Raw genomic sequence first — 19,921 nt, 5'->3', positions numbered from 1 at the left:
ATCTACGTCCTGCTGCTCCTTTAGACCGTCTGCATGTAGACCTCATCCTAGACTAGAGACGGTCTCAGTCCACAGAGGACACCATCACACATGCTGCTCTTTATCCTCTGTCCACTGTAAAATAAAATACACTTTTAAAGTTACAGTGAGGAACCTTTAAGTGGTCCCGAACCAGTCTCAGTGTAGTCCTGATCCTCTATATGACCTCCATCAGTATTTCTATAGAGTTATTCTTAATGCTTAATGACAGACCCGGATCCTCCAGCAGAGACCGGTCTACAGCCTGTCAGACCTGCTGCAGTAGAATGAGTCTGGTGCTCAGAGACACTACCACTTTAGTCCACAGGGGGCGACACAAACAACATGAACGTTCCTTGTTTTCAATAAATATAAATGAAGAGAAACAAAGAAAAGTTCTTGAATTGTTTTACTCAGAAAAACAAAAACACTTTTACAAGAATAAAGAATTTATTAGTGAACTTGAAAATCTGTGTTGAGACATTTTAAGGATCCTGTTTTCGTAAATTACCTAAAAATCAAACCATAAAGTCGTCTCATCGTGTCCTCGGCTCCTTTGGGACCAAGTCTGTCTTTTATCGAAATGTCCTCTTAATGTCCAACTAAATCTCCTCTTCCTGCTGGTTCCCAGCGTTCGTCTTCTTAACATCCACTCAGTTGTCTCCACTCTGTCCTTTTAGGTCTCTGGACCGTCCTGTCTGCCGTCCGGGTCCCCGTCCTCTGGCTCCCTCCCCCCCCTGCTTCCTTTTGTGTCCTGGTCTCTGTCCTCCCCCGTCCTCCTTGCTGGCCCACAGGGCGTCGTGGCGTCCCGGTTCCTGGTACCCGGTCTGGCTCTGGTCCAGCGTGTCCCTAGAGAGAAGGATCCAGATGGACGGGAGGTTCCTGCTGACGGTGAGACTGTCCAGTCCGGCGGTGGTCTCCAGGGGGTCCCAGACCTCATCCACGGTGCTGAACTGGACCCTGGTGAGCTGGTGGAGTCCTTTAACTCTCCGCTTCACGATCTCAGCACACGTGATGGCTTTGGAGACGCCCGTCCCGCTGGCCGTGAGGAGGATCTGTCTGCAGAGCATCCGTCCTGCTTCCTGTTGTCCCTCCTTCGCCCCGCCCCTGTCCTCGTCCGGTCTGGGTTTGTCCTCCATGTGACTCAGAGCGTAACGCAGAGGGTGACGGATCTTACCGCCGTCTCTGACTCGGACCTCCGGCGTGTCGGGGGGGAGACCGAGGAAGGGACATACGGACGGACGCTCCACCGTACGAGTCTTCTTGTAGTTCTCCATCTGAGGAGAGACAGAGAGACAGTCAGAGGACAGAAAGAGAGACAGACAGACAGAGAGAGGACAGAAAGAGAGACAGAGTCAGACAGAGAGCGAGACAGAGGATCTGTTTCTGATTGACACAGAGGTTTATGAGCTTTATTAAACGTTCAATAAATAAAAGATGAACCTAAACATGACGTCACTGAACTAATGTCACAGATACGTCATGTACTTCAGCTCATGTTCAATAAAGTGACAGGAAAGTGTGGCTAAGCTACATGCTACATGCCAACGGACTCACTTTGTGTTCACTGAAAGCTAACTTCCGGTATGAGCATGAAAACACACCAGAGTCAGAAGAGAAAAGAGTCTTCTCTGAAGTAAATCCATTCAACATTTTACCTGCTGGTGTTTTCTTGTTTCCTTTAGGCTGCTGATCTCCACATGTTTACTTATGCTGCAACGCTTTACGTTACCGTCCAACGCCGACAACTGTCGCAAACTGTCAGGTTTTACTAACCAGCTCTAAGGCAGAGTGGATAAGAGTAAAGTACACATATTACTGCAGTACAAGTACTAATACCACGGTAAGTCCCTGGGGTTTCAGGTGTAAGGCTTTAGGGGCAGAAGAAGAAGAAGAGATTATTTCCGGCACACCTGTAAACAAAATGCTCTTATTATGAAGGTGTACCGGAATCGTGCAGCTCTCGGCCGTCATGGTGACCTGTGCGACGTCACCGGAAGTCGCTCCACAGTGGATTTGACGGAAGATGCTGAAGAAACGGGAGCTACTGGTGAGTTTAACTGTTTAACAGTTAGATACTCTTTAAAAGTCTTAATCCAGATTATCATAAAACAAACTCATTAACGTCTCTGAGTCCTTCCGGTGTGTGTTCGGTTCTCCGTGGTCCGGGTTAGCATGCTGCTGTCACCGGAGCTAACGTTAGCTTGTTAATGTTAACGCTGAAGCTCAGCCTCGGTCTAATCGAGCATGTTAGCTAGAGGTGGTGCTAACATGCTAACTGAGGCTAACGTTAACGTGTGTGTGTGTGTGTGTGCGCGCTAGTGTGTTTTTAGTGTCTGTCTGTGTGTTATAAAGTGTCTCTGCCTGTGTGTGTGTGTGTGTGTGTGTGTGTGCGTGCGAGCGAGCGCGCGCGCGCGCACGTCTTAGTGTGTCTCTGCCTGTGTGTGTGTGTGTGTGTGTGTGTGTGTGTGTATCATACATTAATCAGACATCAGAACTCAAAGGTAAAGTTGTTTCTCTCTGTTCTAGTTTTCTGTATTAAATGTTCCTCATGAATCAGCAACACGTTTATCAATCAGTAAGTTGTTAATCTGAGGTGAAGTAGAACGTGTTCTTCACTGTCGGATATTCTTTAGTTCTGCTGATGGTTCAGGATTATTGATTATTGATCTTTCATGAGTTAGATTCTTTAGTTATTTGTCGAGGTATTTGTGACTGTTGACACTAGGGGGCACTGAGCTCCAGGTTCAGGTCTACTGAAACATTCAGGTATACAGGTGTGTCAGTCAGCTGCTGCACCAGGAAGGGAACTGGCGTTATACCAGAGACACAGACCAGAGACCGGACCACTTGGAGACGGGAGAGACGGGAGGAGAAATGTTTCCTTTTGGTCTCTAAAGACTGTAAATGAGGACGTCAGACATTTAGTCTGAGCTGCAAACACCAACATGGAACCTTCTGATGTGAGTTCTGTTTCATATTTTGTCTTTAGACAATCTGTAGCAATGATTATTGATCTGATATGATGATGAATAAAGAGTTTAGCTTCTTCTTCTCCTCCTTTGAGACCAACTGGCGGTTGGCAAATGACGAATTGGTGCCTTACCGCCACCAACTGGTAAAATAAAATAAGTCATGAGACGTGTCGTATTTTGCCAGAGAAGGAAAATATGCTCATATTTCTGCAAAATAATTGCTGAAGTTTGAAGCTGCAGTGTGTGTACAGAGTGTGTGTGTGTTTTATATTTATTTAAGTATACTGTAAACTGTAAACTGTTAACAGTTAACATATTGTTCATAGTTAAAAAGTTTGAAGCTGTAGTTTGAAGCGAAGTGTTTTGTATTTATTTATAGTATATTTTAAACAGTTAATATATTCAATTTGAAGAAAAAAGTATCTGTTTCGGCACCGGTATCGGAAAAAACCCAAACGATACCCAACCCTAGTAAGAGCTCTCATCCAGTGTGAGACTCTGGTGCTGGTCTACAGGGCAGTGAAGGGAACAGCTCCTTCCTGTCTCCAGGTCGTGGTCAAGCCCTACACCCCCACCCGACCTCTTCTCTCTGCTGCCTCGGGGCGATCGGTGTGTGTGTGTATATATAATGTACAGTAATTAATCTCCATCATGCTGCTCTTCTCTCTGCCGTTCTTCTGATAAACAAGCTAACCGCTAATGTTAGCGAGGTTCTGCTCGATGACCATGACGACATGTTAACAAATATTTATAGCTCCGCCTCCTTTGGTGACTTTGGTGACTTTAGTGCAGCGGTCGCCAACCCGTCGATCTCGGAGACTTTCCCTGTCGCTCCAAAATAGAATTAAAATAAATTCAGAAACACATTGGGCCTCATTCCCCAACAGTTTCTGGAGTGTCTTCTGAAATGTTTTACGGACTTCGGAAGACCAACGTCAGAAAAGATCTCCGCCTGAAAATGGGTTCTTACAGCCGAAGTGTCCTCAGCTGTGCTCCCCGAATGAGGATTCTTAAATTGAACTCGCGTTCTCGTGCACCTGGGTTTGCACACAGAAACGCCCCGCCAGCTCCTTATAAGGGCATGCAACTGAAGAGACGTGTGCACAATCGACCGACTCCACAGGCAACGCGAAAGCAACTTCAGACTGATTAAGATCAGGTCAAAGCAGAAAGTCCTGTCCGGATCTGGTCCTGGAGAGTTTGTCTCTACATTGTAATCCTAGTTTGACTTGGTTAGTGAATGCATCGGGTGCCTTCCATTTCAGCCCATCATACAATATTTATCATTCCATAACTAAGATGTACTTGAAATGTGTTCTTTTATTTTTGTTGTTCATGTTTTTCTCCATTGAATGTTATATTTGACACTGAACGAGTTCATCTTTATCTCAGTGATAGTGTCCAAATGAGCATAAAATATCACTGGTATGTAAAAACTACACGAACAACAAGATGTAAATGTTGATCAACATCTTATTCCCTTCTGCTCATAATAAAACAGGTCAACAAGTCAAAAGTTGACCCTGTCGGGTCCATTCTGCAGCCATTGTGTGCGTCCCTTTAAGAGTTAGGATTTAGGACGCGGATATGAAAGCTAGTTTATCCGTCTTTCCTTTACAAGCAGGAAAATTATTTCTCTTTATTTGAGAAAAGTTCATATTTCTGTTGTCAAATTTCACTTTGACCCTGAAATTCTGTCTCTTGTGTTGTCATATACTGAATGCAAGCAGAACTACAGAGCAGAATCACACTCTTCTGATTGAACCAGTCGATGAACTGTCTGAAACGATGGATTTTCAAACGTGACACACTCCCCTTGGGGCTAAGCCCCCTTTCTGTGAATCCTAGAGACGCCCCTGGTCTGGGCAGTCTTTTTCTCAACAGGTAGATGCCCGTCACGAGGTAGAGGTCGGGGGTCTTGGGCTTAAAAAGGTTGGTGACCCCTGATTTAGTGACTTTGCCCTCTCAGTTACACAACAGCTGAAGGTTCACAACCAGAAAGACGGATCTAGTTCTGATCTGAGATCAGATAAGACAACGTTTCATTGTGAGGGAAACTGTTCACAAAGTTACAGCTGAGGACTGTTGACAATGAATACAACTGTTAGATGTTCGATAACAGAGTTAAAGCTTCTCTTCTCCAGCTGTGATTTGTTGAACGTAGGTGAGAAATACCTGAGAACTAGTTTCTCACGCTGCGAAGACTCAGGGGAGGACTGTTTATACTGGGAACCAATTAGATTCACGAGGGGGAGGAGTAAACATGCTGGTGTCCTCCTGTCTGTCCTCCACTCAGCTCTGTGTCCTCATGCCTGTCCTCCACTCAGCTCTGTCCTCATGCCTGTCCTCCACTCAGCTCTGTCCTCATGCCTGTCCTCCACTCAGCTCTGTGTCCTCCTGCCTGTCCTCCACTCAGCTCTGTGTCCTCATGCCTGTCCTCCACTCAGCTCTGTCCTCATGCCTGTCCTCCACTCAGCTCTGTGTCCTCCTGCCTGTCCTCCACTCAGCTCTGTCCTCATGCCTGTCCTCCACTCAGCTCTGTCCTCATGCCTGTCCTCCACTCAGCTCTGTCCTCATGCCTGTCCTCCACTCAGCTCTGTGTCCTCCTGCCTGTCCTCCACTCAGCTCTGTCCTCATGCCTGTCCTCCACTCAGCTCTGTGTCCTCCTGCCTGTCCTCCACTCAGCTCTGTCCTCCTGTCTGTCCTCCACTCAGCTCTGTGTCCTCATGCCTGTCCTCCACTCAGCTCTGTCCTCATGCCTGTCCTCCACTCAGCTCTGTGTCCTCCTGCCTGTCCTCCACTCAGCTCTGTGTCCTCATGCCTGTCCTCAGCTCTGTGTCCTCATGCCTGTCCTCCACTCAGCTCTGTCCTCATGCCTGTCCTCCACTCAGCTCTGTCCTCATGCCTGTCCTCCACTCAGCTCTGTGTCCTCATGCCTGTCCTCCACTCAGCTCTGTCCTCATGCCTGTCCTCCACTCAGCTCTGTCCTCATGCCTGTCCTCCACTCAGCTCTGTCCTCATGCCTGTCCTCCACTCAGCTCTGTGTCCTCATGCCTGTCCTCCACTCAGATCTGTCCTCATGCCTGTCCTCCACTCAGCGCTGTCCTCATGCCTGTCCTCCACTCAGCTCTGTGTCCTCATGCCTGTCCTCCACTCAGCTCTGTGTCCTCCTGCCTGTCCTCCACTCAGCTCTGTGTCCTCATGCCTGTCCTCCACTCAGCTCTGTGTCCTCATGCCTGTCCTCCACTCAGCTCTGTGTCCTCCTGCCTGTCCTCCACTCAGCTCTGTCCTCATGCCTGTCCTCCACTCAGCTCTGTCCTCATGCCTGTCCTCCACTCAGCTCTGTCCTCATGCCTGTCCTCCACTCAGCTCTGTCCTCATGCCTGTCCTCCACTCAGCGCTGTCCTCCACTCAGCTCTGTGTCCTCCTGCCTGTCCTCCACTCAGCTCTGTGTCCTCCTGCCTGTCCTCCACTCAGCTCTGTGTCCTCATGCCTGTCCTCCACTCAGCTCTGTGTCCTCCTGCCTGTCCTCCACTCAGCTCTGTGTCCTCCTGCCTGTCCTCCACTCAGCTCTGTGTCCTCATGCCTGTCCTCCACTCAGCTCTGTGTCCTCCTGCCTGTCCTCCACTCAGCTCTGTCCTCCTGCCTGTCCTCCACTCAGCTCTGTCCTCATGCCTGTCCTCCACTCAGCTCTGTGTCCTCCTGCCTGTCCTCCACTCAGCTCTGTCCTCATGCCTGTCCTCCACTCAGCTCTGTCCTCATGCCTGTCCTCCACTCAGCTCTGTCCTCATGCCTGTCCTCCACTCAGCTCTGTCCTCATGCCTGTCCTCCACTCAGCTCTGTCCTCATGCCTGTCCTCCACTCAGCTCTGTCCTCATGCCTGTCCTCCACTCAGCTCTGTGTCCTCATGCCTGTCCTCCACTCAGCTCTGTGTCCTCATGCCTGTCCTCCACTCAGCTCTGTGTCCTCATGCCTGTCCTCCACTCAGCTCTGTGTCCTCATGCCTGTCCTCCACTCAGCTCTGTGTCCTTTTGCCTGTCCTCCACTCAGCTCTGTGTCCTCATGCCTGTCCTCCCCGGTCCACTAAAGTGTGTCTCTGTGTGTTGTCTTGCAGCTTTCCCAGAGACAATTCAGTGAAGATGAGACCATGGTCCCCGTACTAACCTCCAGAAAGGCCAGCGAACTCCCCGTCCACGAAGTAGTGTGTGTCCTGCAGGTACGCCGTCCTCAGAGCAGCTGTGTCCTCGCTGTTCTGTCCACGTTGTCTTTAACCCGTCAGTCCACTGGTCTGACATGTCTGTCCTCTCGTGGTGAAACAGGCAGACCTGCAGGTGGGTCTGAACCAGGAGGAGGTGAGCCGGAGGAGAGCCTACCACGGCTGGAACGAGTTCGACATCAGTGAGGAGGAACCGCTATGGAAGAAATACATCTCCCAGGTAACCTGTCCTCCTCTGAGGGGTCCTTTACTGACATAAGGGTCTACAATGTCCACAGTTTCCACATAGTCTACAATGTCCACTTGGTCTACAATGTCCACTTGGTCTACGGTGTCCACAGGGTCCGCATGGTCTACAGCAGGGGTCGCCAATTGGCGGACCGCGGTCCGGATCCGGACCCAGACGCCGTTGTATCCGGACCCAGGACCTAAAATTGTTTTTATTTTGACAGAGCGCTTCTATTTTAACCGGCGCTGCGCAGCTTTTTCAGCCTTTACGGAACTCGCTCAGCAACGCAGGAAACGCACCGACCAATGCGTTGTAAATCACATCACGTGATGCAGCTCAGCCAATCAAATATGGGTATTCTGAGCTGTACACACACCGGGGGAGAGACGAGGAAAGAGAAGGAAGAGCAGGAGAATATTACGTGAGTCAGGGAAGTTATTTCACGTGACGTTCTCCAAAAAGAGAAAAGTGGTGAAAGAGACCAGAGTCTTTAACCAGCAATGAACAGACTCTTACAGGTTCATTCTAGCGCTGCAACAACGAATCGATAAAATCTATAATAATCGATTATTAAAATAGTTTTCATTATCGATTATCAAATTTCATTATCGATTCGTTGTCGCGCGATTATTACGCCACTCAATGAGTCGCGGAGATGTTTGAGAAAAAAAAAAGGAAAAAAAGAGCGTAGCAGCGCAGGTTGTTGAAGTGGAGCTTCTAATGACGACCAAGACACGTCTGGTTCAGAACGGAACACTTTACTTCCTGAAAACTGCAGTTTAACAACTGTTACAGTGAACAGACCCGACATATACGTTAGGTTTTCACTTATCGTTATCATTGTTGTCGTATCATAGCACATTGCATGCATCATGCTACTTCCTGTCTCTTCACAGTAAAATCACTTCCGTTTTCATGCTCTTCACAATAAAAGTAAACATGCGATCAAACAATGTACAACAGAGGAAAGAGCATCGGACCCGAAACGTTGTTCTGAAACATGGCGGAGGCCTAAGTGGTCCGAGGTGTGGGAGCATTTCACACTTAATAAATTAAAAGTGTGTTCATTGCAAGATATGCAAAAGAGACAGGATATGGCACGGCAGCACCACGGTGATGATTCAGTTTGTGCGTGTAGTGCAGAGAACAAGTTCTGACTTTCAAACAAATCCTCTTCAGTTTTCTGATTTGTATTTTTCTTTATTTTTTATGAATTATTTATTGTTCTGACAGCTCAGGTCCCTTTAAACAAAAATGCATATTTTACGTATTTTTACGTATGTTTTTTGTGTTGGTCCATTTGTTTTTTTATTCTTACTTTAACAGCTCAGGATGTTCAAGGAGGAACCTGTTTGTGCACTTTCTGAAGATCACTTCTGTTTTTGAATAAAGGTTGGAAATTAATGCTTTTGTTTTTTTATCCGATTAATCGAAAAAATAATCACCCAATTAATCGATTATTAAAATAATCGTTAGTTGCAGCCAGAGTTAATTCTTCACACGGACAGTTTATAACCAGTGTGTCTCACATGTTCAGAGACCGTGACGATAATTCAAAGCGGTAGATGAAGCGCCACTACGAGACAAAGCACAACTCTTTTGAACAAACGTACCCACTCGCATCTAAATGAAGACAGAAAATAAACATAAGAGCCCAACATGATCAGAATCCTAACGCATGAATTCACTTCACAACAAGGATGTTACAGAGAGAATAGAGATGAAACAAGTGGATTCATAACCACAGATAAAGATCATGCTCACTCATTTCTCTTTTTAGAAGATGATAAAAATATATTGTGGCTTTTTTGACATCACTTGACATCTGAACTGAATTTAAAGCTGCAGGACAATTCAGTGAAATTATTTTTTTCTAAAATTCATTACTTTATTTTAAGATGCACATTCTTCAAAAGCTTTCTGTTATGTCAGTTATTCTTTAATCCAGCCCTTATTGTACTTCAGTCGGAGACGCCGTCCTGTAACTAGTCTTCAGTCGGAGACGCCGTCCTGTAACTAGTCTTCAGTCGGAGACGCCGTCCTGTAACTAGTCTTCAGTCGGAGACGCCGTCCTGTAACTAGTCTTCAGTCGGAGACGCCGTCCTGTAACTAGTCTTCAGTCGGAGACGCCGTCCTGTAACTAGTCTTCAGTCGGAGACGCCGTCCTGTAACTCGTGTTCAGACGGAGACGCCGTCCTGTAACTAGTCTTCAGTCGGAGAAGCCGTCCTGTAACTCGTGTTCAGACGGAGACGCCGTCCTGTAACTAGTCTTCAGACGGAGACGCCGTCCTGTAACTAGTCTTCAGTCGGAGGCGCCGTCCTGTAACTAGTCTTCAGTAGGAGACGCCGTCCTGTAACTCGTGTTCAGACGGAGACGCCGTCCTGTAACTCGTTTTCAGACGGAGACGCCGTCCTGTAACTAGTCTTCAGACGGAGACGCCGTCCTGTAACTAGTCTTCAGACGGAGACGCCGTCCTGTAACTAGGGTTCAGTCGGAGACGCCGTCCTGTTACTAGTCTTCAGTCGGAGACGCCGTCCTGTAACTCGTTTTCAGACGGAGACGCCGTCCTGTAACTAGTCTTCAGTCTTCGGAGACGCCGTGGACAAACCACACTAACAAAGTCCCTCAGGCTGCCTTCATTATGTGACAGAGTCGTGGTGCGTTCAGGTTTTTCTGGTGTGATGAGTCCTCTGTGTTTCATGTTGCAGGTTTCTTAAGGACTTATGTGTCTTTAGTTCAGCAGGGCGGTGTCTGTCTCTTGAGCACAGTAAACTTTGGTCCACTATGTCTTCTGACGTCCTTCAGCTCAAATCATGTCAAACCGGTTTCTGGAGTTCACTGACCTGATTTGATGTCATGTCTTTACTGATTTAATAATTAATAATTGCCACGAACTCATGTGACGTCTCTGTCTGTCTGTGTCTCTCTCTGTCTGTCTCTCTCCCTGCAGTTCAAAGATCCTCTCATCCTGTTGCTGTTGGCGTCGGCCGTCATCAGCGTTCTGATGCACCAGTTAGACGACGCCATCAGCATCACTGTGGTACGTTCTAACAAACAGCTGATGGAGAACAATAGAACATTGTGGACGAGATTAACCACTGTGTTCTTCTTTGTCTGTGTCTGTCTGTCTGTCCTGTCTGTCTCTCTCTCTCTCCTAACAGGCCATCATCATCGTAGTGACGGTAGCTTTTGTTCAGGTGAGTCTTGTTTATAATAAATCATGTCTCATGTTTATTTTTATGGCCACCATCAAGTGTGTGTGTGTGTGTGTGTGTGTGTGTGTGTGTAGGAGTATCGATCAGAGAAGTCTCTAGAAGAGTTGGGGAAGCTGGTGCCTCCAGAATGTCACTGGTGAGACTTTAATTCTTCTTCATGATGTTACATACATAGTATCTCTTGGGTTGAGCTGGTCTTAAGTTTAGAACAGTGTGTATATATGTTAGTGTTGGGCAACGATTACAATTTTTAATCACATGGATTTTTTGCGATTCATCTCATTGTTATGGTAAAGTTCAATAATGAATTCATAAGTAGTGTATTGTGCACTTTTATTTGAAAGTGCTGCTCTATGAACAAAGGTGAAGAACATTGTGTGTGAACACGTTGAACACATCAGGTTGTTGTTAGCAGCAGTGTTCTCTTCACACAGCAGCAGTTCTATCTCTTCTATATCTGTGCTCAGTGTGTGAAACGTTCCACTGCTGTGAACAGAACAACATGTTTCACACGTTCATCTACATGTGTGTGTTGAGTCTTCATCACAGTCAGAGCATGTGATGCAGCGCTACTCTTCATCACTATGATGCAGCTCTACTCTTCATCACTATGATGCAGCTCTACTCTTCATCACTATGATGCAGCTCTACTCTTCATCACTGTGATGCAGCTCTACTCTTCATCACTATGATGCAGCGCTACTCTTCATCACTATGATGCAGCTCTACTCTTCATCACTATGATGCAGCTCTACTCTTCATCACTATGATGCAGCTCTACTCTTCATCACTATGATGCAGCTCTACTCTTCATCACTATGATGCAGCGCTACTCTTCATCACTATGATGCAGCTCTACTCTTCATCACTATGATGCAGCTCTACTCTTCATCACTATGATGCAGCTCTACTCTTCATCACTATGATGCAGCTCTACTCTTCATCACTATGATGCAGCGCTACTCTTCATCACTATGATGCAGCTCTACTCTTCATCACTATGATGCAGCTCTACTCTTCATCACTATGATGCAGCTCTACTCTTCATCACTATGATGCAGCTCTACTCTTCATCACTATGATGCAGCTCTACTCTTCATCACTATGATGCAGCTCTACTCGTCATCACTATGATGCAGCTCTACTCTTCATCACTATGATGCTGCTCTACTCTTCATCACTATGATGCAGCTCTACTCTTCATCACTATGATGCAGCGCTACTCTTCATCACTATGATGCAGCTCTACTCTTCATCACTATGATGCAGCTCTACTCTTCATCACTATGATGCAGCTCTACTCTTCATCACTATGATGCAGCTCTACTCTTCATCACTATGAAGCAGCGCTACTCTTCATCACTATGATGCTGCTCTACTCTTCATCACTATGATGCAGCTCTACTCTTCATCACTATGATGCTGCTCTACTCTTCATCACTATGATGCAGCTCTACTCTTCATCACTATGATGCTGCTCTACTCTTCATCACTATGATGCTGCTCTACTCTTCATCACTATGATGCAGCTCTACTCTTCATCACTATGATGCAGCTCTACTCTTCATCACTATGATGCTGCTCTACTCTTCATCACTATGATGCAGCTCTACTCTTCATCACTATGATGCAGCTCTACTCTTCATCACTATGATGCTGCTCTACTCTTCATCACTATGATGCTGCTCTACTCTTCATCACTATGATGCAGCTCTACTCTTCATCACTATGATGCAGCGCTACTCTTCATCACTATGATGCTGCTCTACTCTTCATCACTATGATGCAGCTCTACTCTTCATCACTATGATGCAGCTCTACTCTTCATCACTATGATGCTGCTCTACTCTTCATCACTATGATGCTGCTCTACTCTTCATCACTATGATGCAGCTCTACTCTTCATCACTATGATGCTGCTCTACTCTTCATCACTATGATGCAGCTCTACTCTTCATCACTATGATGCTGCTCTACTCTTCATCACTATGATGCTGCTCTACTCTTCATCACTATGATGCAGCTCTACTCTTCATCACTATGATGCTGCTCTACTCTTCATCACTATGATGCAGCTCTACTCTTCATCACTATGATGCAGCTCTACTCTTCATCACTATGATGCAGCTCTACTCTTCATCACTATGATGCAGCTCTACTCTTCATCACTATGATGCAGTGCTACTCTTCATCACTATGATGCTGCTCTACTCTTCATCACTATGATGCAGCTCTACTCTTCATCACTATGATGCAGTGCTACTCTTCATCACTATGATGCTGCTCTACTCTTCATCACTATGATGCTGCTCTACTCTTCATCACTATGATGCAGCTCTACTCTTCATCACTATGATGCAGCTCTACTCTTCATCACTATGATGCAGCTCTACTCTTCATCACTATGATGCAGCTCTACTCTTCATCACTATGATGCAGCTCTACTCTTCATCACTATGATGCTGCTCTACTCTTCATCACTATGATGCAGCTCTACTCTTCATCACTATGATGCAGCTCTACTCTTCATCACTATGATGCAGCTCTACTCTTCATCACTATGATGCAGCGCTACTCTTCATCACTATGATGCAGCGCTACTCTTCATCACTATGATGCAGCTCTACTCTTCATCACTATGATGCAGCTCTACTCTTCATCACTATGATGCAGCTCTACTCTTCATCACTATGATGCAGCTCTACTCTTCATCACTATGATGCAGCTCTACTCTTCATCACTATGATGCAGCTCTACTCTTCATCACTATGATGCAGCTCTACTCTTCATCACTATGATGCAGCTCTACTCTTCATCACTATGATGCAGCTCTACTCTTCATCACTATGATGCAGCTCTACCGCTGCTAGTGAGCAACGCACTTTACTAATTAAAAAATGCGATGACGCGTTAACTTGCCCTGCGTGCGTGCGTGTGTGTGTGTGTGTGTGTGTGTGTGTGTGTGTGTGTGTGTGTGTGTGTGTGTGTGTGTGTGTGTGTGTGTGTGTGTGTGTGTGTGTGTGTGTGTGTGTGTGTGTGTGTGTGTGTGTGTGTGTGTGTGTAAAAAAATAAACAAACATGTATATGTGTGCAGTTTGAGGGACGGACACCTGGAGCACATGTTGGCAAGAGACCTGGTTCCTGGAGACACAGTCTGTCTGTCGGTGGGGGAGAGAGTCCCAGCAGACCTACGTCTGGTGGAGGTACACACACACTCACACACTGATAACTAGGGTTAGGGTACCGTAAACCGGTGCCGGTTCCTATACGTCCGGTATCTACCGGACCGAAATGCAATGCAGATTTCGGTGCCTGAGCCGATTGAAATACTTTTTGTACACTACTCTGATGACTCCGTCCTAGGTTAGCTCGTCCTAGGACCGATGCTAACGATAGCATTGGTCCTCCGCTCTTTACTCATAATATTATTACAACCGGACGAGCCGTGCGTGCTTAGAAACAAACCCCTCCATCATTCTGACGAAGCTTCGGCCATGATTTATTAAAAAAAACAAAAAACGAGACCTGTCATACGGCTGGCAGGCTGCTGACTTCCTCCATCGACATCCGGGTACTTAGCTCTGCCGCTCATAAGCACAACAACACAGGCACGCCAACCTTCTTCTTTGAGGTGTAGTGGCGTTTGGCAAACGACAAATTGGCGCATTAGCGCCACCAACTGGTTAAATAAAATAAAATAAGTCATGAGACGTGTCGTATTTTGCAAGAGGAGACAAATATGCTCATATTTCTGCAAAATAATTGCTGAAGTTTGAAGCTGTAGTGTGTGTACAGAGTGTGTGTTTTGTATTTATTTATATTCATTGAAGTATACCGTAAACTGTTAACAGTTAATATATTGTTCAATTTGAAGAAAAAGGTATCTGTTCAGGCACCGTTTAGGCACCGGTATCGGAAAAAACCCAAACGATACCCATCCCTACTGATAACCATCATCATCTTCTCTATTGTTTTCATTGATTTAATTTGTCTCAGCATTACCGGTAGTTCCTCTGAGTTTATTCACTTTTGTCTCTGTGATTTGTTAACTGGTCTGAGGACAAAGTGGACAGACTGTCTGTGTGAGTGATGACTGCCTGTCTCACCTCCTCTCAGACCTCAGGCCTGTCTGTGGATGAGTCCAGTCTGACGGGGGAGACGTCTCCCTGCTCCAAGTCCACCGTCCACCAGCCGCCGTCCTCCAACGGAGACATCACCTCCCGCAGCAACGTGGCCTTCATGGGGACGCTGGTACGCTGCGGCAGAGCCAAGGTACTCCTGGTCCTCCTTATCTTCTTCCTGCTCCTCCTCTTCCTCCATCTCCTAAGAGTCTCCTGCTGAGTAGAAGACACAAAGGAATATATGATGTAACTCATGAGTGGTGTTTGTCTTCCTCAGGGCATCGTCATCGGGACCGGAGAGAACTCTGAGTTTGGGGAGGTTTTCAAGATGATGCAAGCAGAGGAGGTACGTGGGTCTAAATCTGAGTATGTAACTACAGCTGTTACAGGGCGTTCACAGGTCATATGTTCATATATCAAAGAGCTGTAACAGAGAACTGTGAGCTTTCTCCAGTAATCTGCTGTTTTTAGCTTCACGTGAACAACAAACGGAAAGACTGCAGAACGAGGAAGTATCACTGTCACTAACTTCATTCAGGAAACGACTTCTAAAAGTTTCCCTGTTAATGAAACTCAGTTGTGCTGTAAGGAAACTCTGTGCTTCCACATGGAGTCTTTTCCTCAGACGTTCTCAAACAAAGCAGGTGTTGTTTCTCTATTTCAGTTAAAAACAAGTATGACATTGTTCCATTGTGTTAAAAAAGGTAGAACATTATTCAAGCTGCTGCAGGTACGTTATGTGGAGTTACAGTAGAGACGATTGACATGCTACATGTACTGTATGTAGAGTTACAGCTACAGGTACTTTATGTAGAGTTACAGGCACTTTATGTAGAGCTACAGGTACTTTATGTAGAGCTACAGCTACATGTACTGTATGTAGATTTACAGCTACAGGTACTTTATGTAGAGTTACAGGTACTTTATGTAGAGCTACAGCTACAGGTACTTTATGTAGAGCTACAGGTACTTTATGTAGAGCTACAGGTACTTTATGTAGAGCTAGAGGTACTTTATATAGAGCTACAGCTACAGGTACTTTATGTAGAGTTACAGCTACATGTGCTGTATGTAGAGTTACAGCTACAGGTACTTTATGTAGAGCTACAGGTACTTTATGTAGAGCTACAGGTACTTTATGTAGAGTTACAGCTACAGGTACTTTATGTAGAGCTACATGTACTGTATGCAGAGGTACTTTATGTAGAGTTACAGGTAATTTATGTAGCATTACAGCTACATGTACTGTATGTAGATTTACAGCTACAGGTACTTTATGTAGAGTTACAGGTACTTTATGTAGAGTTACAGTTAATTTATGTAGAGTTACAGGTACTTTATGTAGAGTTACAGCTACAGATACTTTATATAGAGTTACAGCTACAGGTACTTTATGTAGAGTTACAGGTACTTTATGTAGAGTTACAGTTACAGGTACTTTATGTAGAGCTACAGGTACTTTATGTAGAGCTACAGGTACTTTATGTAGAGTTACAGGCACTTTATGTAGAGCTACAGGTACTTTATGTAGAGCTACAGCTACATGTACTGTATGTAGAGTTACAGCTACAGGTACTTTATGTAGAGCTACAGCTACTTTATGTAGAGCTACAGCTACAGGTACTTTATGTAAAGCTACAGGTACTTTATGTAGAGTTACAGGTACTTTATGTAGAGTTACAGCTACAGGTACTTTATGTAGAGTTACAGGTACTTTATGTAGAGTTACAGCTACAGGTACTTTATGTAGAGCTACAGGTACTTTATGTAGAGTTACAGCTACAGGTACTTTATGTAGAGCTACAGGTACTTTATGTAGAGTTACAGCTACATGTACTGTATGTAGATTTACAGGTACTTTATGGAGAGTTACAGTTTTCTTTTCTTTTAATTGTTTCCTGGTTGTTGTATTCAGGCTCCTAAAACTCCGCTACAGAAGAGCATGGACCTGCTGGGGAAGCAGCTGTCGCTCTACTCGTTCGGCATCATAGGTTAGTTGTTAAGTCATCTTCATCATCTCCTCTTCCTCTTCATCGTGGTTCTGTGTTCACACTGTGTTGTTCTGTCTCAGGTGTCATCATGCTGGTGGGCTGGATGCAGGGGAAGAGGATCCTGGACATGTTCACCATCGGAGTCAGGTAGCTGATGTCTGTCTCTCTGTATGTCTGTCTGTCTCTCTCTGTCTGTCTCTCCGTCTGTCTGTCTGTGTGTGTGTGTGTGTCTCTCTCTCTCTGTCTGTCTGTCTGTCTATAAACTAAACTTCTCCGGTCATTCTTAGAAAAACGTTCTCCTGGAATGTTTTTGAAAAGACAAGAAATCTCGTTCATTCAGAACATTTATTTACATGCTTTACACATTGATGAACATACAGAAACAAGTGAAATTAGGTTTTAATAAATACAATCACAAGAACAAGTAGCCACCAATAGAAACACAGTTTATGATCTGGATCTTATTAAAACCAGCACCTGATGAGGTCTGATGGTCCCCTAGAGCAGGTTTGTAGTTAATCACCTGTAGAGATCAAAATTATTCATGTTATCACTTTGATAACCGGTGTATCTGATGTATTGATTATTGATCAGCGATCTCTTCGGTCCTTCAGTCTGGCGGTAGCAGCCATCCCAGAGGGTTTACCCATCGTGGTGACGGTGACGCTGGCACTCGGTGTGATGCGCATGGTGAAGAAAAGAGCCATCATCAAGAAGCTTCCCATCGTAGAAACTCTGGGTATGTGACTTAACACCAACGCATAAAGGAACACTTCATCCTTCAGTTCATCACAAACATTCAACACCAACGCATAAAGGAACACTTCATCCTTCAGTTCATCACAAACATTCAACATCAACACATAAAGGAACACGTCATCCTTCAGTTTATCACAAACATTCATCATCAACACATAAAGGAACACTTCATCCTTCAGTTTATCACAAACATTCAACATCAACACATAAAGGAACACTTCATCCTTCAGTTCATCACAAACATTCAACATCAACACATAAAGGAACACTTCATCCTTCAGTTTATCACAAACATTCATCATCAACACACAAAGGAACACTTCATCCTTCAGTTTATCACAAACATTCAACATCAACACACAAAGGAACACTTCATCCTTCAGTTTATCACAAACATTCAACATCAACGCATAAAGGAACACTTCATCCTTCAGTTTATCACAAACATTCAACATCAACGCATAAAGGAACACTTCATCCTTCAGTTTATCACAAACATTCAACATCAACACATAAAGGAACACTTCATCCTTCAGTTTATCACAAACATTCAACATCAACACATAAAGCAGGGGTGTCAAACATACGGCCCGCGGGCCGCATCCGGCCCGCCACGTCATTTTATGTGGCCCGCGAATCCGCCAGCAAAAAAATAAAAAAAAATAAAAAAAATATTTTTATTATTTATTTTTTTTTTTACAAAAATTAAAAGTTAGATGTGAAAATAAAAATATCCCCATGGTCGAAATTATGAGATAGAAAGTCGAAGTGATGAGATAGCATGTTGTCTGTGTGCCGACATTAAAACGATCACAACAGGTGGACAGGAGATGCAACAGCCCACAAAGAGGATTTCCAACAAGTGGTCGTGCCTTTCTCAACATGCTTACTTCTCTGCACTTGTAAACTCGTGGACTTGTGAAACGTCATCAGTCTCAGCCCAAGTACTGTTCCAATTCAAAGTTCACATCGAGCGGAGATGTTTGAGTATAAAAAAACTTTGAGTTGAGCCATTCGCGCCGCCGGTCTCACCGGGGGCTATTTGTGTTCATTCGCACTGGACGCGTCGGAGAGGGGGCGGGGCTTATCGCCCTGAAAGCCGTTCAACTGTCCGCCATTAACCATGGAAAAAAGAACCTCTATTTCTGCTTAGTACGTGTTGTGGAAGTCACAGATATCCCGGGAAACTAAACTAAATATGTTAGGAGTGGTTACATTTACAACCGGCCCTTTGAGGGCGACCGTGATGCTGATGTGGCCCCAGAGTGAAAATGAGTTTGACACCCCTGACATAAAGGAACACTTCATCCTTCAGTTCATCACAAACATTCATCATCAACACATAAAGGAACACTTCATCCTTCAGTTTATCACAAACATTCATCATCAACACATCAAGGAACACTTCATCCTTCAGTTCATCACAAACATTCAACATCAACACATAAAGGAACACTTCATCCTTCAGTTTATCACAAACATTCATCATCAACACATAAAGGAACACTGCATCCTTCAGTTTATCACAAACATTCAACATCAACACATAAAGGAACACTTCATCCTTCAGTTTATCACAAACATTCAACATCAACACATAAAGGAACACTTCATCATTCAGTTTATCAGAAACATTCATCATCAACACATAAAGGAACACTGCATCCTTCAGTTTATCACAAACATTCATCATCAACACAAAAACACTTCATCCTTCAGTTTATCACAAACATTCAACATCAACACATAAAGGAACACTTCATCCTTCAGTTTATCACAAACATTCATCATCAACACATAAAGGAACACTTCATCCTTCAGTTTATCACAAACATTCAACATCAACACATAAAGGAACACTTCATCCTTCAGTTTATCACAAACATTCATCATCAACACATAAAGGAACATTTCATCCTTCAGTTTATCACAAACATCCAACATCAACACATAAAGGAACACTTCATCCTTCAGTTTATCACAAACATTCATCATCAACACATAAAGGAACACTTCATCCTTCAGTTCATCACAAACATTCATCATCAACACATAAAGGAACACTTCATCCTTCAGTTTATCACAAACATTCATCATCAACACATAAAGGAACACTTCATCCTTCAGTTTATCACAAACATTCATCATCAACACATAAAGGAACACTTCATCCTTCAGTTTATCACAAACATTCAACATCAACACATAAAGGAACACTTCATCCTTCAGTTCATCACAAACATTCAACATCAACACATAAAGGAACACTTCATCCTTCAGTTTATCACAAACATTCAACATCAACACATAAAGGAACACTGCATCCTTCAGTTTATCACAAACATTCATCATCAACACATAAAGGAACACTTCATCCTTCAGTTTATCACAAACAT

The 19,921-nt window shown here is 44.6% G+C and overlaps 2 protein-coding genes across 3 annotated transcripts in view; one reads left to right on the top strand and one right to left on the bottom strand.

Annotated features, from left to right (window-relative positions):
• Window positions 1–413: 413 nt before the first annotated feature.
• On the bottom strand, window positions 414–1,818 carry rpp25l (ribonuclease P/MRP 25 subunit-like). Its single transcript, XM_079275047.1, has 2 exons — window positions 1,677–1,818; window positions 414–1,295 (listed from the first exon to the last, which is right to left on the bottom strand). The coding sequence occupies exon 2, from the start codon at window positions 1,293–1,295 to the stop codon at window positions 672–674; it is 624 nt and encodes a 207-aa protein (XP_079131173.1). The 5' UTR covers window positions 1,677–1,818; the 3' UTR covers window positions 414–671.
• Window positions 1,819–1,992: 174 nt separating this feature from the next.
• atp2c1 (ATPase secretory pathway Ca2+ transporting 1) overlaps window positions 1,993–19,921 on the top strand; it is a 36,726-nt gene continuing 18,797 nt past the window's right edge. For both annotated transcript variants that reach the window (XM_079276036.1, XM_079276037.1), the window contains exons 1-12: window positions 1,993–2,068; window positions 7,108–7,209; window positions 7,313–7,429; window positions 10,390–10,479; window positions 10,601–10,636; window positions 10,729–10,790; window positions 13,749–13,857; window positions 14,771–14,926; window positions 15,053–15,121; window positions 16,691–16,766; window positions 16,847–16,913; window positions 17,381–17,505. In XM_079276036.1, coding sequence (XP_079132162.1) covers window positions 2,045–2,068; window positions 7,108–7,209; window positions 7,313–7,429; window positions 10,390–10,479; window positions 10,601–10,636; window positions 10,729–10,790; window positions 13,749–13,857; window positions 14,771–14,926; window positions 15,053–15,121; window positions 16,691–16,766; window positions 16,847–16,913; window positions 17,381–17,505 — 1,033 coding nt within the window. In that variant the 5' untranslated portion in view covers window positions 1,993–2,044. The remainder of the gene's footprint in view (window positions 2,069–7,107; window positions 7,210–7,312; window positions 7,430–10,389; window positions 10,480–10,600; window positions 10,637–10,728; window positions 10,791–13,748; window positions 13,858–14,770; window positions 14,927–15,052; window positions 15,122–16,690; window positions 16,767–16,846; window positions 16,914–17,380; window positions 17,506–19,921) is intronic.

This window comes from Melanostigma gelatinosum (genome assembly GCF_949748355.1).
Source record: "Melanostigma gelatinosum genome assembly, chromosome: 9".
Lineage (NCBI taxonomy): Eukaryota > Metazoa > Chordata > Actinopteri > Perciformes > Zoarcidae > Melanostigma > Melanostigma gelatinosum.
This window is presented reverse-complemented; position numbering and strand designations above follow the sequence as displayed.